The 16,204-nt window shown below is 40.4% G+C and overlaps 1 protein-coding gene and 1 long non-coding RNA gene across 2 annotated transcripts in view; both read left to right on the top strand.

Moving 5' to 3' along the window:
- The window catches only part of LOC309665752, a 280,938-nt gene that overhangs the window by 235,922 nt on the left and 28,812 nt on the right, over positions 1 to 16,204 (top strand). The gene's annotated exons all lie outside the window — the stretch shown is intronic.
- LOC309665747 (cyclin-Y-like protein 1) overlaps positions 2,726 to 16,204 on the top strand; it is a 34,419-nt gene continuing 20,940 nt past the window's right edge. Inside the window, exons 1-3 of the mRNA XM_082472462.1 lie at positions 2,726 to 2,980; positions 12,067 to 12,141; positions 14,029 to 14,063. Coding sequence (XP_082328588.1) covers positions 2,755 to 2,980; positions 12,067 to 12,141; positions 14,029 to 14,063 — 336 coding nt within the window. The 5' untranslated portion in view covers positions 2,726 to 2,754. The remainder of the gene's footprint in view (positions 2,981 to 12,066; positions 12,142 to 14,028; positions 14,064 to 16,204) is intronic.

Genomic DNA, 16,204 nt, shown 5'->3' on the forward strand with positions numbered 1-16,204 from the left:
CTCTCTTCTCCTTCTGGGACCCCTATAATGCGAATGTTGTTGCGTTTTATGTTGTCCCAGAGGTCTCTTAGGCTGTCTTCATTTCTTTTCATTCTTTTTTCTTTAGTCTGTTCCACAGCAGTGAATTCCACCATTCTGTCTTCCAGGTCACTTATCCGTTCTTCTGCCTCAGTTATTCTGCTATTGATTCCTTCTAGTGTAGTTTTCATTTCAGTTATTGTATTGGTCATCTCTGTTTGTTTGTTCTTTAATTCTTCTAGGTCTTTGTTAATCATTTCTTGCATCTTCTCAATCTTTGCCTCCATTCTTATTCCGAGGTCCTGGATCATCTTCACTATCATTATTCTGAATTCTTTCTCTGGAAGGTTGCCTACCTCCATTTCATTTAGTTGTTTTTCTGGGGTTTTTTCTTGTTCCTTCATCTGGTACATAGCCCTCTGCCTTTTCATCTTGTCTATCTTTCTCTAACTGTGTTTCTTGGTCCACAGGCTGCAGGATTGTAGTTTTTCTTGCTTCTGCTGTCTGCCCTCTGGTGGTTGAGGCTATCTAAGAGGCTTGATGGGAGGCTCTGGTGGTGGGTAGAGCTCTCATTTACCAGTTTTATTTTACATAGGATGCCTCATTTACTAAAACCATAGATTCCAAGTTGCTCCATGAAAAATGTGATATTCTTAGCTGTCAACATTAGGGAATTTCCCCAATCACATTTTTAAATTGATTTAATGTGTTATTTTTGAAAACATAAGTTGGGATATCACAAAATGGACTTAGCCTGCAGAGGCTTACTTTCAACCAGAGAGCTCCATTTCCATGTTCCGCTTAACAGAACCCAAAATGATCTTCCTTCCCAAACCTCTTCCTTTTCCTGCACTATCTAAGAAAAAGTAACCACACTCTACATAGTTCCCTAAGCCAGAACCCTAGCAGCCATTTTTGCTTCTCTTTTCCCCTTCCCGCTCCATATCTAGTCACTGAGCACTTCTATTCTACCTCCCAAATGACCTCAGATCCTTTCCCTCCACTCCAATCTCTGCCACTGCCTTTAGTTTGAACCCTCACTCCTCTCTTAGATGAATATAAAGTCTCTTAATGGGCTTTGTTGCTTCCATCAGTCCTACTTATTCTCAAGCGTGACCTCACTACAAACCACCTGATAGTGACTCCTTAACTTCACAACATTCAATGGCTCTCATGTTTCTGGGAAGAAAACCAAGCTCTTTACCCCAGCATCTACTTGGGGTTAGTAGATCTAGGTTTGAATTTCAGGTTTAAGTACTTTGCAGCAGTGTGACCTCAGACTATTGGGCTTTCTAAGCCTTTGTTTTCTCACCGTGCCTGAGGTCACTGAGGGCAGGACTATTTTTCACACATGGGTGCCTGGCATGTAGGAGGGACTAATCAATGTTGAATGAAGGGAAAGTATTTTAAAATCCACATCAAAAAATTGTTCCTCCTTAAAAAAAGAAAATCCTGATACACTATGCCACTTCCAACCAAATTTGACTTCTACCTTTATTTTCTGATGATCACAATAAGGTGCCTTTGGGGATCCACACAATCAGGGATCAAATCCTGGCCACACCCCTGAGCAATCATGTGACCTTGGGAACGTGACTTAGCTTCTGTAAAATCTGTAAAATGAAGGTTTCTGAGGATTTTGTTCCCGAGGGTTAAATGAGTACCTCACTTGGAACGGGGGCGGGCGCATAGTGTTTGCCAAATGTTAACTATCGTTATCATCTTCATCAAATCAAGACCGTGGTACTTCACTTTGTGACTCTCAAGTTTGTATGAGAAAATCGTGCTTTATGCGTTGTTGTTGGCTAAAGTAGGGAAACCTGGAAACTCCTGCCGTGGAAGAGAGCAACAGGCGAGAAAAGCAAGTTGCTGAATCCCAGCGCCTCAGAGGTGGGAGGGAGGAGTTCGGTACCTAATTTGCTGATGAGGAAGTGGAGGGGTGACGTGTCCTCGAGTCTCATTCAAGACACAGCCACAGCTCTTTATTGAGAGTAGGACCAGGGCCCCGGGGGTTGCTATGGTTAAACTGTAGGCGGAAACTAACACTCTTTGGCAGGCAAGACAGGAGGAGCATTCAGTTATAAAAAAAGGTCAAAAATTGGGGTGAAACTAAGTTCGTTGAGCAATACATCAAATGAGTCAACTGTCGACCCGGTGAAACCGAGTTGCTAACTGAACTGGCATTTTACGAACAGGGGCTTTCTACAGAGCCCACTGACTCAGGACGGCTTCGATTAACAAACTCCCGCGGCGCTTCCCGCAGGACCGGAAAGCTCGGAGCGCGAGAGATGAATGGAAACCAGAGTCCGGGGCGCACCGCTCGGGGGGCGGGGCAGCCACGGGCGGGGGCGGGGCATTGTGAATCACAAGCCTGCACTCTGAGGAGGGCGCGTGGAGGGAACTCTGGTCGTGATTGGTCCGTCGTAACCAGGTAACCGAAGGACACATTCCGGTAGGCAAGGGCCGGCCGGGCTAGCTACTTTCAGTCGGGAGGTGGCGGCGGAAGGAGGAGGAGCTCCGGCTGCGCTCTCTCCCTGCAGTGTCTGCGCGTCTTAGTGCTTGTCTGGTTCCCACCCCTTTTAAATAAGCCGGTCTGGTCACCACCCTCACAGACTAGTTGGCTCCGGGGAGGCGGCGGCGGCGGGGGTGCGGCCGGGGCCGGACCCCTGCCCGGGGCCCCGGCGGCTGGGCGGACAGGAGAGCGGCGGGCGAAGTCGCGAGGAGTGAAGGCGCCCCATGGGGAACTCGCTGTCTTGTTGCCTGTCCCCCAATGCCTGTCCCAAGTTGGGCCGGCGCAGGGGGTCAGCGGAGCCGGACTGTGAGTCTGAGGTCTACAAGGCGGCGGCCGGGAACGCGGTGGCAGTAGCTCCGGCGGCGGCTACCGTGGAACCCGCCGAGTTGGATTTCGCAGGTGGCGAAGGCCACCACCTGCAGCACATCAGCGACCGGGAGATGCCCGAAGGTAAGAAGCGGCGGGCGCGCCTCGCCCCTCGCGGGGTCGGCGCCGTCTGCTCTCGGGCTTACCTCTGGCCTCCGCCGCCCCCAGGGTCCCCCGGGAGGGAGACGCCGCCTAGGGCTCCTTCTTGCCCGGAGTTGGCTCTCCCAGGGCTGGGCACCGGGGATGAAGGCTGGCTCTGCTTGGCGTCCCCACCCCTTATTCTTTACCAGTCGCGTCCGGACAGTCTCCTTCCCTCTTCCCTACCCGAATGCCCAATTCTTTCCCCCGTTCCCATTTCCCAGCCCGGCCTGAGACCCTCCAATCCGCGGCCCTTCCTGTTCGTGGTTCTATTTAACATCTCGTGGGACTTAGCAGAGACTTTCTGGTGTATTCTCTCTTTTCTTAATGCAAACTTAAATACTCTAACTTCGGCGTATCCATCCCGTCTCCCTATCCAGATGGTACCTAAGCGAAGGAACTAGGTAAGGGCCTGATGATAGACTTCTATTCGTTAAGGTAGTTGATACTCGAGACAATTAAGACAAACATTAGAGGATTTGTCATTTAAATTCAAAATAGAGATGGACAGAGTCAGTGTGGTGTTCTTAACTAAAATTCTTTGGATTTTAATGTTTTCAGTCGCCCTGATAGAAGCTACTTTATCCCTTCTAACTATAATTTGAACACGATAGGAAAGAAAATGGTGGGAGAGGGGCTTAAAATAACTGTGAACGGTGTGAAACGTTACTGCCACGGCTGCAGAGAATAGTTGTTGGGTTTTTTTTCTTTACCAAAGGAGACCCCATGGAGTTCTGATTACTTTTAAATTCCCACTTTGACACAAGTATGTCTTCAGTTGCACAGCCTTAACCGACTTCTTTTGCACGTTGCCTGTTCTAAGGGAGGGGTGAGGTGGTTCCTGAGACTGCTGGACAGAAGTTTCAAAGGAGAAAAAACAAATTCAGATTGTAATTTGTAATATAAAGGTTTGGGAGTTAACATACCACATCCATCCTGCAGAAAAATGTCTCCATGGCTCCCTCCTCCTCCGCCCCCCCCCCCCAGTAGAATACTATTTAACTTTAAGAATGTTCAGGTAAAAGTTCTGAAGACTAAGTGGCTGGGGGTGGGTGTTGTCGGGGAGGAGAGGAGAGAGAGAAGAGAGGAAATGTTTGATTTTTGCCTCTAGAATTTTGGAAAGGGATGGCTCTAGGTTAAAAAAAAAATTTCTGGGTAGCATAGTGGCACTTTAATAAAGACTGTTCTTTGAAGTATAAAACATTGTATCATAAAGATGTTAAAGCCCCACTGGCCCATTTGTTTCATTTAAATGCCAGATATTATTTCATTATTTCATAGACGAAATGTCTTACAGCTCTTCTATTTAAATTTTAGTTGGGTTTATTTAATTTCTTTAAAAGTTAGAATAATTAAGCCTGTGGCTTCACCCTTATGATGGACGTGGCTTTGTAAGTGGAAAGTACTCCCTTTTCAGAATAGTTAGATATTGTGAAAGAATGAACAAATTATGTGAATTAATTGTAGCTTTAAACACAAAGCATGTAAGTACTTGTGAAAACTGCTCTGCTTGTTGCTATAAGGTAAGCCTCTAAATGATTTTTAAAAACAGTAGTTGGCTAGTGTAGGACGAGAGACGAAAATTGGACCTTTATAGAATTCTTTTAAGATTTACAATGCATTTTCTTGTGTATTTCACTCGGCCCTTCCATCTACAAATAAGGCCCGTATATATTCTCCCTCTGTTGCCGATGAAGAAGCCAAGACTTAGAGATCTGAAATGACTGTGTAACACAGCTACTGAACAAAAGAGACAGACTTGGGAGGTGGTAGATATGCCAAATTCAGTTCTTGGGATGCTTAAGAAACTGTTTAGAGTGCACCTTATATTTTATAATTTATCCATAAGTTAGGCCTATCTCAGCATACTCCAGTTTTGATTATTGCCATTCCAGTTTATTGTACACAACTCAGAAGCAACATTTACCGCTCCATTCTCTGTCTGTACATACATTGCAATGGATATGAATAAAAGTAGAAGTCATGAAATAGCCTAAATTTATCAGTCAGGTAAACACGTTGATATAATTTAAAGAGTTTGTTCTGGTGAAATCCAATTGAAGCCGAGAATGCCCTGGACAGAGGGACATTAGGGGAAGCTGGTAAGCGGGCAGGTAAGGTACTAAGCATTTAGCATACGACTATGTATGATAAGGAAGGAGTGCTAAATCAGGAACTGGAAAAATAGAGTTCATGAGTACAGAATTTACCTTTTTATGTTTAACATGATTGATAAAATTTCATTTCAATTTGTCTTTTTTGGGGGGGCATTCAATAAAGTGATAAGAGAAACCTCAATTTCAGCATTTGCCTATTAATTAAGTTTCCATAGAAACAAGGTCAGAACACCAAATATAAAGTACAGGCACATTGGAAGTTTGCTCTTAATGTCTTTATTTCAGACAATTTTGTATCAGTTTCCCTGGAAACTGAGAAATACCTACTCAGATATAAAACATTTTGGCTTTTCTACAGTGAAGAATTATTTGGTTACTTAGAGAAAATCGTACATAAATGATGCTCTGTCTTGTTCTTCAGAAACATTGGAGAAGAACATGATTTCTTCAAGCCATCTCAAAAAAGTAACTCCTAAGAACGTAGTATAGATTTCAGATAGACTCAAAAGAATTTTTTACTACTTTGTCTTTAACAGTATATCTAATATAACTGATGGTAGTGTCGTAATAGAAAAGAAGATGCTACGGTCCTATTATCTGATTTTATTTTTATTCATCAACTTTTCATACAGCCTTTATGTTCTGACCTTAGGAGCTTTGCTAATTTTCTGGTGAAAGGTGCTCTCTCAAGTGACCTCTACCTCCCATCCCCCTGAAGAGTGGGTAGGGAAGGAATTGGCAATATGATGTGGAAAAGCCTCTGAGCAACAGATCTTTCCTTTTTTTGGTGACAGTATTAATGAACATTTGATGTAAAAGATTGAGAAAACACAGAAAAGTCCTTCACTCACACTCAGAATATCCAGAATTTTTATTAATATTTTGGTGTTGATTCTTCCTGAACCTTTTGTATGCATATAAACATAACATTGTGTTTATTTTACAAAGATGGGATTGTTCTTTATGTGCCACTTTGTAACTTTTTGTTATAAAGAAAAGTAACGACATGAAGCTCCTGGAACTGTGCTGACACCTAGAGAGTGCTCCAGGGTGATGTATTTCCATGCAACTGCGCATAGCTCTACAGCCTGCCTTTTACCAACTGTTTACTGTGCCATCGAATGGTTGGAGCATAATTCATTTACCCAGCCTTTATGCTTGAGCATCTTTTATAATCCCATTATAATGCTTTATTCAGGGGACACAGATAAAAACTGCTGCATTGTATTGATACTTCCCTATAGCATTCTGATTGTACACTTTGTCTTACGACTTAATTAAATTCATAGGGTGAGTCATTTTGTAGTAAAGGTATTTTAACATTAAATGTTCTTTTCCCAAATTAAAGTTACCATTGATTTTTCACTGAACATTAGATTTCCTCCTTTAGGTTTTCGTGGTTCTTGGTAACCTGTCTTGTGTCTTTGATTCTGAGTAACTAAACTACTACTCTAAGAGATCTGAAATTAACTCTGGACTTAGGTGACAGACACATCAAAAGACAGCATTAGAAGAAATCTTAGATGATGTGGGAAAATTGGGAGAAACTTAACTGGTTTTGGGTACACTGAAACATGATTATTAGGCACCATTCCAGAGGCAGGACAAACAGTGGTTAGACAAGACAAAACCCGTATCCTAACTCAGGTCCTTACTTTCTAGAGGTGCCTGGGGGCTGACGACACAAGAATAACATCAGGTAGTGAGAACACTAAGAAAGAAAATGAAGGTAATGGGCTGGGGAGGAGGACAGTTTTACAAGGGGTGGTTAAAGACAGCTTCTCTCCTTAAGCGACCCATGGGCAGTCCTAAGAGAGCCATGTGAGGCTGTGGGAGAAGAGGCTTCTGTGCAGTTCCTAAGAAGGGAATATGCTTGATGCATGCCAAGGACAGAAAGATGGGTGGCTGCAGCTGAGTGAATGAATGCCAGGAGGAATATGGGGGATTAAGACCTTGTATGCCTAGTGGGCCTTGACAAAAAAATATGAATTTTAGTCTAATTGTAATGGGAAACCATTGAAGGATTATATGCAGGGGAATGATGTTAATTCTTAGAAAAAGGGAAGGGGGGTAGAGAGGGTGGAGGGAGAGCAGACCAGCTACTGTGTGAGAATAGACTGTAAGGGTGGAAGGAAGCAGAGAGGGAGACCAGTTAGGAGGCTGGTGCGGTAGCTCAGGTGAGAGCCAACAGTGGCTTGAACAAAAGAGCGATATTAATAAGGGTCTAAAATAGGCTGTAGTATATAGATTGCTCTTGCATTTCATTTGATTCTCACCATGTTCTGAGTTAGGTAGTGTAGGAATTCTTCTCTTAGGTATAAATTGAGTTGTCCAAGGTTTTAAAAATGAGTATTGATAGAGAGTAGGACTGTAAATTCCAAATGCATGGCATATAGGAACAGAATTTATTGTTGACATTATGTGAGCTTCTTTGGAATACTACCTTTTTTCTCACCCTTTTTTGTTGTTGTTGTTTTAGTGTATTAAAGTAATAAAACTTAAGAGTTAAAACAGTAACACTGCATAATGTGAAATGAAATGAAGGTAACTTGCAACCCAGAAAGGTTCTTAAAAGTCCAAGAAACTGAGTAAAGTACTCTTTAGAAATATATAAAGCCAGGTGTACTTACCTATGTGTCACCTCTCAGTCATGATCACTGTAACACTGATTGAGGATTAAAATAAGGCAAAGCTGAGAACCAGGGTAGAGGCAGGTACAGAAGCAGTTGGAAACCAGAGCTGGGAAGTTTGGAAGCCAGGATTGTCAGAAGCTAGGAAAGCAGGATCAAGGCTTGGGTGAGCAGTAGCCTGGCAGGTGCAGGAGCCTGCTGTGTACCCGCTGGTGAGGCAGCCCAGCTCAGGGCTGGCTGGCAGGAACTCCCTGACTGCGGTGGAAAGTGTGGACTCAAAGAGATGAAATCATCAGTTTACATGGTAATTGTAAAGATTGTAATGTTTGTATTATGAGCCATAAAACTAATACACTGCACAGTATAGGGATGCTAGGGCAGTTCAGTAAATGCAGTGGTTACCGTTAAGTAAACTGGTGCTCAGCAGTTGGCCCAGAAACTGCTGACATCTCCTGTTTATTTGGAATATATTGAAATCAATATGTTGATATTAGTCGCTTTCTGAAATATGCTGCTTCTGTCAGATGCTTTCTTGGTCACTTCCCTCTCCTTCTAATATTTTAACAAGGAAAAATCATTTATTGACAGTTTGATAGCATAGTTTTAACACTTTTAGCCTTCAGTAATGCATTTCATTTGTTCTAAGTTGCCTATGTTTTCACACTTTTAACAACTGCAATTGAGATGGATCTTAACAACTGGTAGAATCTTAGATTGGAGGAAAAACAGTATTCAGTGTCGGTGGTGTTTTACAGGTTTCCTCTGAGGAATGTTTACATTAAGACCGAGTTTAATTTTTTTTTAATCATACTTTTTCTACATCGACCTATCATGCTGTCAAATAAGTTGCAATTTAAATTGATAATACAAAAATGATGGGTCTTAAAATACAGTTTTAATCATAACCCCTAATCATGAGCTCAAGAATATTTCTCCTGGGTAAAACATTCTTAGAGGTTTCTAAAGAAATAACTTTCGGAAGAATCCATGTAATTTCCTGAATGCACAGTAATTTCCTGAAGTCTCTAAATTACTGTGTGTGCATGTGGTGGGGAGAGGGATGAGAGGGATGGTGGGTGGTAAAGCTTTGCTTAATAGTTGGCAGTCTTACCTTTGTGATAGTGAAGAGTGTGGTAGGTTTTATCATAGTCTCCTTAGGCTCTTGGGAAGATAGTTCATGGGAAGTGCAGAAATATTGTGTGTATGTATGAGTTTACTGTCTAATGGCTCACATGTCCATTCTATAAGATAGTGATGTGGTATTTTTCATTAGCAAAAAGTGCAAGTTATATAGAAAATTGTTAGTTATATAGGCTATAAACAAAAGATTAATATTTTCTGAAAACCTCATGCAAACTGACAGCAGTAGGGCCCTGGTGTTTACAGTACATTCAAATGATAGGCCAACTCACCAAAGTGGAAATAACACTGATAACTGTGGGAAAATGGTCAAACTGTGTAATCAAAAGAAATACAAATTAGATCTACAGTGAGGTTCCTCATTCATATCAGTAGGAATTTTTTTTTTTTTTTCAAGTATCCAAAGCAAGGGTAGGAACTCAAAATGTCATGATTGGTAGCATTATACCCTAATGTGCCCCCCACCTTCTTTAGGAAGAATTTAGCATTGTACATGGAGCCGTGAAAGTGATCTAACCTTTTGGCTTAGTCATTCCACTTCCGAAGATCTTTGCTAAGGAGATAAAACCATTATTTTAAAAAACTATGTACATGAAGATTTTCCTCATAATATTTTAAGAATAGAACTTTGTAAGCACCAATCCCCAGCAATAGGGGATTGGCTAAGTCCAGTATAGGAATAACACTTGATGGGCCAGTGTGTATTCATTAAACAATAAATATGCAACAGTGGGGTGGAGAGCGCTTGTTAGTAACAAGAAGACATAAATTGTACACTAATTAGAGCTTTTTTTAACGTATAAGAAAAGCAACTAAAAGTAACGGTTGTGAATCATTGTGTGTTAATGATTGTGAATGGTTGTGTGTAACTTTTAAACAGAGCATCGTTTTGTCTCATGCAGATTTTTGTTCATGATATTTGTTAAAGGAATGAGCAAGTGACTTTTACCTTTCCCCACCTTTAGTGTGATCATCAGTACTGCTGATTAACCAGGTCTCCTTCAGTTGCAAGTTAAAAGAAAATCACAGAGTTAAGCACTACTTGACCCAGGAGTTAAATGATCTCCTCAGTTCTGCTCTCCTCTGTTGATGTCTCCTGAAAAGCCTTTCCCCTCATGATAGCAAGGGGAGTGTCCAGCAGCTCAAGACTAGCTAAGGATCCTAGAGTACAGTTCTGCCTTTCTCTTTTCTTGGCAAGCCCCAGGACAGCTGTGATTGATTGGCCGGTCCTGGGTCCTGTGCCTACCTTTGAACCCCCTAGGATAGAGTAGGGAGAGTGCCAGCTTTTTTCTGGTCACTTGGGCTAAGTTTACTTTTTTTTTTTGCATGTTGTCATTTCTTTTATCCCAGCCTTCTTGATTTTTGTATTTAGATCTGTAGTAGCACATCTTGGTTTGGCGGGTGTGTGTGTGTGTGTGTGTGTGTTAAAGCTTGCTTCTCTTTGATTCTGGCACTTAATTTTCCTGGACTTCCATTGAAAATTGTTAAGTTTTACCATGCCATAGACACTGATAAATAATACAGCTACTTTGCAAACATTTCTGCTTATTTTTTAGATTCAAATGTAGTCTATTTACTTTCTTTTTGGTATAGGTAAGTAGTCATGAATTCTTTCGGAAGCTATAGGTTAGAGGCAGCTGTGAAAGTCTCTGCCTGCCATTTTGTGTACAGCTGAAATAATTTATTTACCCATTGTCTTAATTTTTCAAATACGTAGGAGAAAAAAACTTTAAAATAATTATATGGGTCTTTTACATAAAAATGTTGAATAGAATATTTTCTCCAAAAGCAGCTTGATAAACTTCAAATTCAGTGAAGGAATTTTCATGAAGAACAAAGCAGTTGGTTTAGCTCTGTAAATTACTAGTGCTGGCAATGACATTAAAATGGATGGCTCAGATTCCTGTTAAAACGGGAAGTCCAAAATTACTGTTCGTGCAAAATTCTTTCTGGGTGGGAAAAGGGGATTCTAGGTAGATACATTTGTGAAATGCTGGGTTAGACAGAATTCACTACTAGACTAATTAGTTTTTAATATATCAATGTGTGTATTCTTTGGATTCTCTAAGAGGCAGGGATATATTTGTATTTCACTTTGACCATCAAAGCCATCTTTCAAAAACAGATCAGTTATTATGTGGTTTGGGAAATAATTGCCTTAACCATTACTCTTTATCTGAATCTTGGTCCAGTTTCTTAAAAGATTGGTTAAATGGTTTGAGATGGACTTTGCTGAGGAAGTGTCATAGGGCTTTTATGTTTGTTTGTTTGTTTTAAACAACAACCTTACTATCCTGTGTGGTAGCTTGTGCTTGTTTTGTATTTCTGCCTAAATAGAAGACGCTATCCCACCTTGGTGCAAGGTGGGCTACAGGCAGACCCACCTTTTCGTGTAGGTATGGCCAAAATTTTTTTCTAGTAGCCCTATGATCTGCTCCAGAAAGTACTCTTATTGAAGCCCCAAATTAATCATGCAGCGTGGAATGAAGAAGTGAGTTTAGCTTTGGAAATAGAGGGCAAAGTTAAAAATCACTATCATGGAAGTGTTCCTCTAGATTAGAACATTGAACTTTTATGTAGTCCTCTTAAATCTGCCATGATGAATAGCCCCCAGATAAACCACAGCCAATTAATTGAGTTCATTTGTTGAATGGAGTTAGAATTAGCCATTTGATTGTCTGAAGAACATTTGCCAAAAGCAACTCACTTCGTTTTGGCATATTTGATATATTGAGCTGGTATCTGACAGTAGTTGGCCACAGCATAACTTGCTTCTTGAGACTGTTCCTGGAATGTGCTAGTAATATCAGCTTTAAAAGAGGGTGACTGAATTTTTAATTGATAAATAGGAGGGGAGTCACATATATGATTCATCTAAAAATGGCATAGATTATTTAGGTGCAAGTTAAAGAAGTCTAAGACATAGCCATGGTTTTATTCCACATGTATGGAGAGTTTCTACAATTTTGCTGTTTCCCAATAGAATTTTTATATTGTGCCTTTACTAAAATTGCCTTTTTGTCATTACTAAAAGCTCTTCTCAAGACTATTAAAAGTGGTTTCAATCAATGTGTAGCTATCTTTAAAATCATGTATTTTTCTACTCAACTAAATCACCACACCTTTTTCTCTTCTTCCTATACAGACTTAGCTTTGGAACCAAACCCTTCTGACCACCCAAGGGCAAGCACCTTTTTTCTGAGCAAATCTCAAGCAGATGGTAAGGCAATGCTTTTTTTTCCCTGAGAAAAAAGAGTGAAAACTGTTTTTGTTTTGTGTATTATAGGAGGTATTTAGAAAAACTCTTACAGTGGTTTAAATGTTTCACTTTTTTATGTATTCACTTGTCTTATTTTAATATGTTGATGATACAGTTTCCTTTAGTTGTCAGTGTTTTAGGGAGGAGAACACTTAGACTATCTGTTTATACATTTTGCCACCTCTTTATCAACATAGTCAACTGGCCACATGATTTAGATGTGGTCTATTTCTCCATGCTACTTTGTCCTTTTCCCCTTGCTCCGAAGAGCACATATGTTAAAGACAAATGATAGGGTTTAGGTCACAGTTAGGTTTTCATTTGATCAAATCAGAAAAATCAGTTGTTATATATGGGAATTGAGCCTTGTGATTTTGGCCCTGTTTTACACAGTGTTCAACCAGACGAGCCTATCTCACATCCAGATTTATGCTACTCAGAACTTTTAAGCTATTCAAAACTTTCTCATCCTAATGTAGTGCTGTGCCAGGGTAATAAGAGCAACATGCCATATGGGGTTTTCCAGAAGATTATCCTCAGCATGTGAAACTCATATAAATTTCCTGTGTCCTCCTTGTTTTAAGATGAGAATCAGAACCGTAGAATTTTTTGCACTCCTGCTTGCCTGCTTGTCTTCCTTAATGTTATGTTAAATCCTAGTTTATTTGCTAAAAAGCCATACGTGACCAAGTTTTTCAGTTGATTACGAGAGCAGGAATACAAGAAGTGAACATTCCATAATATTTAAAGTGATGCAGCACAATAAAAAACGGAGGTTTGGTTTTTTGTTGTTGTTGTTTTGCTTTTTGTTTTTTTCCGTTAGATCACTGGTTTTTATAAAAGGATATAACTCAGGAACAGCCAGATGGAAGAGATGCATAGGGCCAGGCATGGGGACAGGGCACAGAGCTTTGATGCCCTCTGCAAGGGTACTACATGTTCACCAACCTGGAAGCTCCTGGGGTTTCTAACTTGCATTTTTCTAGTGTGTGTACTTGAGCCACTCATTTCTGGTTAGGATTGCTCTATTTCTCAGTTCCTTCCAGAGCCATGAGCTGCTCACATGTAGAGGGGCTCTGGAGACAGTAAAAGAAAAGCTGTCCCATGCCTGTCTCTCTCTTCAGCCTTAAGGAATCCGTGCCTGTGATGCCTGTCTGGAGTTAAAGGAGGCAATGTGAGCAAGAGTGTGGCCTAAGACCCTCTTCAGGCTTTTATTCTTCTGGCCTTTGTTGGAGCAAAACAGTTTTGTGTGCTGTAGATATGTTCATTTAGGTCAACACACTCATTTTAAAATTTACGTTTAACATAGGTTACTTTCCAGTTGTGTATTTTTTCAGTAAGGTATTTGAGTAGGTTACCATTAAGTGGTTCAGGATGCTTCCAGAGATCCTGGTGCGTGCGGAGATGAGTGCCTGGCCAGAAACTGGTTCTTAGAGTCGTCATCTGTAGATTGTGGTAATTAAAGTAAGCTGTGTGTAAATGAAGACTTAGAAAATACTCGTGGCTAGTAGTTCAGCTATGCAGCAGGTACATTTTTTTATTAGCTAAGTTTCTCACCTGGCCTAATTTGCTTTGTCCTTTTCTTTTGTAAATGGGGAGTCTTTCATTTGTACCTAATACAGAATATCTATTAGGTCAAAAAAGTGAAACTAAGTTTTTAGATTTTATTTATAGGACTCATCTTGCTGGGTGATTTAAATTATATATTTTGTTGGAAATTATTTTAAAAAATAGAATGGAATTTTATCTCATTGTGTTATTGGTAATCCATCAGATAATTAGTGACTACTTTTATTTTTCTATGGCATTTGTATCAGAATTCATCAGTTAATTTTTTTTTATTCTTAGTGTGGGAAAAGAGGAGGAGCAACCATTTAAACCATGTAAGTAAACAGTTGAAAAGTTAAGAAATTAATAGTTTGAATTAAAAATATGTCTGCCATGATTCCTAAAAAATATGATGGATCCAATACTGTTAGCATGGACCTCTTTTTTGTAGATTTTCTAAATCTCTATTTTCCTAATTATCAAATGTATTCAGGAAAGTCTTTGACTTATTAGTGCCCATTTTTTAAGGGTTCTGACATTTACGTTAAATTTCAATAATACGGTTGTAGTATAAAGATCTGCCTTAAATTCTTTTGCCTTATTTTTTTGATCTTATTTTTTAACCAAAGTAATAAAAGTATAACAGGTAAGTTAATTTTTAGCACTGTCCATTGACTTCTTGTCATAGCAGGTGAAAGCTTAGCTTCTTCGGTCCACCATGACGTTATTTCCCTCCCTGTGTTCCCTCAACATGTATCAGTTTTTATTAAATCAGAATCAATGTTTACATTACTACGACTCTGCAAATATTGTGCATTGCTGAGCCATATAATTCTCTGACTGTGCCTCCTCCTTGTACACCCTTCATTCTTTTTCTTAAATATTAATGAAATTGGAGCACTTCTGCACTTCTCTAGGATAACCCAATCCCCCTTTTCCTAGCCAACGTGATCCCACACAGCCAAATGCAGTAAGTAGCTCCCTGCCCGGTCTCCCTGCTTTCACATTCTTCATTTTTTCTGTGGAATTAATTTCCTGACTATATTCACTTGCCTGTTTTCTAACAGCTATTTTTTTCCCCAAATGTTTTAACATTTGTCACATGCCTATGAAAAATATTTTCCGTCTACTAAGCCACATCTGTTCCATTTTTTTCTTGGAGACACTTTGCCCCAATCTTTTGTCTTCCTACTCCCATATAGACTAGTGTTCCCCTAGGCCTGCTCTATGCCTCTTTTCCTGGGATATCTGTGTGAAGTCATCTGGGATCTCACATAACTCTGCTCTCTTATGTTGGATCCCCTATGTCCTAGATTCTGTTTCCCTCTTGTCTTGTTATACTTCCTTGTTTTACTGGAGCACATTTTCCTGGGAAAAGGGCACATGGGCAGAAAGTTTATAGAGATCTAGCCTCTCTGAAACTCCTTCTATTTGATAAAGTATAGAATTCTCAGTTGAAACTAATTTTTGCCGTTCTAAAGACATTTCCCTCTCATCTTCTCATTTACACTGTTGCTCTTAAACCTGTTGACATTGTATGGTACATTGTACATTACCGATTTTAGTCATTTTCCCCCATCCCTTCCTTCTCGGGAACCTTTTAGTACCTTCCCTCTCCCTGGGATTTTGAAATTTCATAATTTGGTTTGGTATAGACCTTTTTTGTGTGTTTCTTTGATATTCTGTTTTTTTCTTCCAGGTTCCTATTATTCAGATGTTGGAAGTCTTAGACTTACCAGATCGCTAACTTTTTTCCCCTCCTGCTTTGCATTTTGTCTTTTTGTCCTGCTTCCTGGAGATTTCCTTGACTGTGCTCTAATCCTTCTATTGAATATATTGTTTTGTCTACCTTATTTTCAATTTATAGAGTTCTCTTATATCCTGTCATTCTTTTTTTCACTGATGCAATTTCAAGTTTTCATTTGCTCCTGAGTTTTTATCACTCCCATCAATTCCTTCTTCCTGTTTTGTTTTGTTTTTTTTTAAAGCATGCTTATATTTTATTTTATTTATTTATTTTTTGGCTGCATTGGGTCTTGGTTTCTGCACATGGGCTTTCTCTGGTTGCGGTGAGCTGGGCCTACTCTTTGTTGGGTGCGTGGGCTTCTCATTGCAGTGGCTTCTCTTGTTGCGGAGCACAGGCTCTAGGGCGTGTGGGCTTCAGTAGTTGTGGCTCATGGGCTCTAGAGCGCAGGCTCAGTAGTTGTGGCGCATGGGCTCAGTTGCTCTGTGGTATGTGAGATCTTTCTGGGCCAGGGCTCGAACCCGTGTCCCCTGCATTGGCAGGCGGATTCTTAACCACTGCGCCACCAGGGAAGTCCCATTCCTTCTTCCTGTTTTGATCTCTTACTTGTTGGGGGCTTCCCTCAAACGTGTGATGGTCCTTGGCTGTCTGTTAAGATCTAATTGGAAGCATCACTTGGACAACTCGTTAACTGATGGGCCTCACTGCAAGGATTTGGGGACCGCGCCTCTG

The sequence above is a fragment of the Balaenoptera physalus genome (assembly GCF_965194825.1).
Source record: "Balaenoptera physalus genome assembly, chromosome: 8".
Taxonomy (NCBI): domain Eukaryota; kingdom Metazoa; phylum Chordata; class Mammalia; order Artiodactyla; family Balaenopteridae; genus Balaenoptera; species Balaenoptera physalus.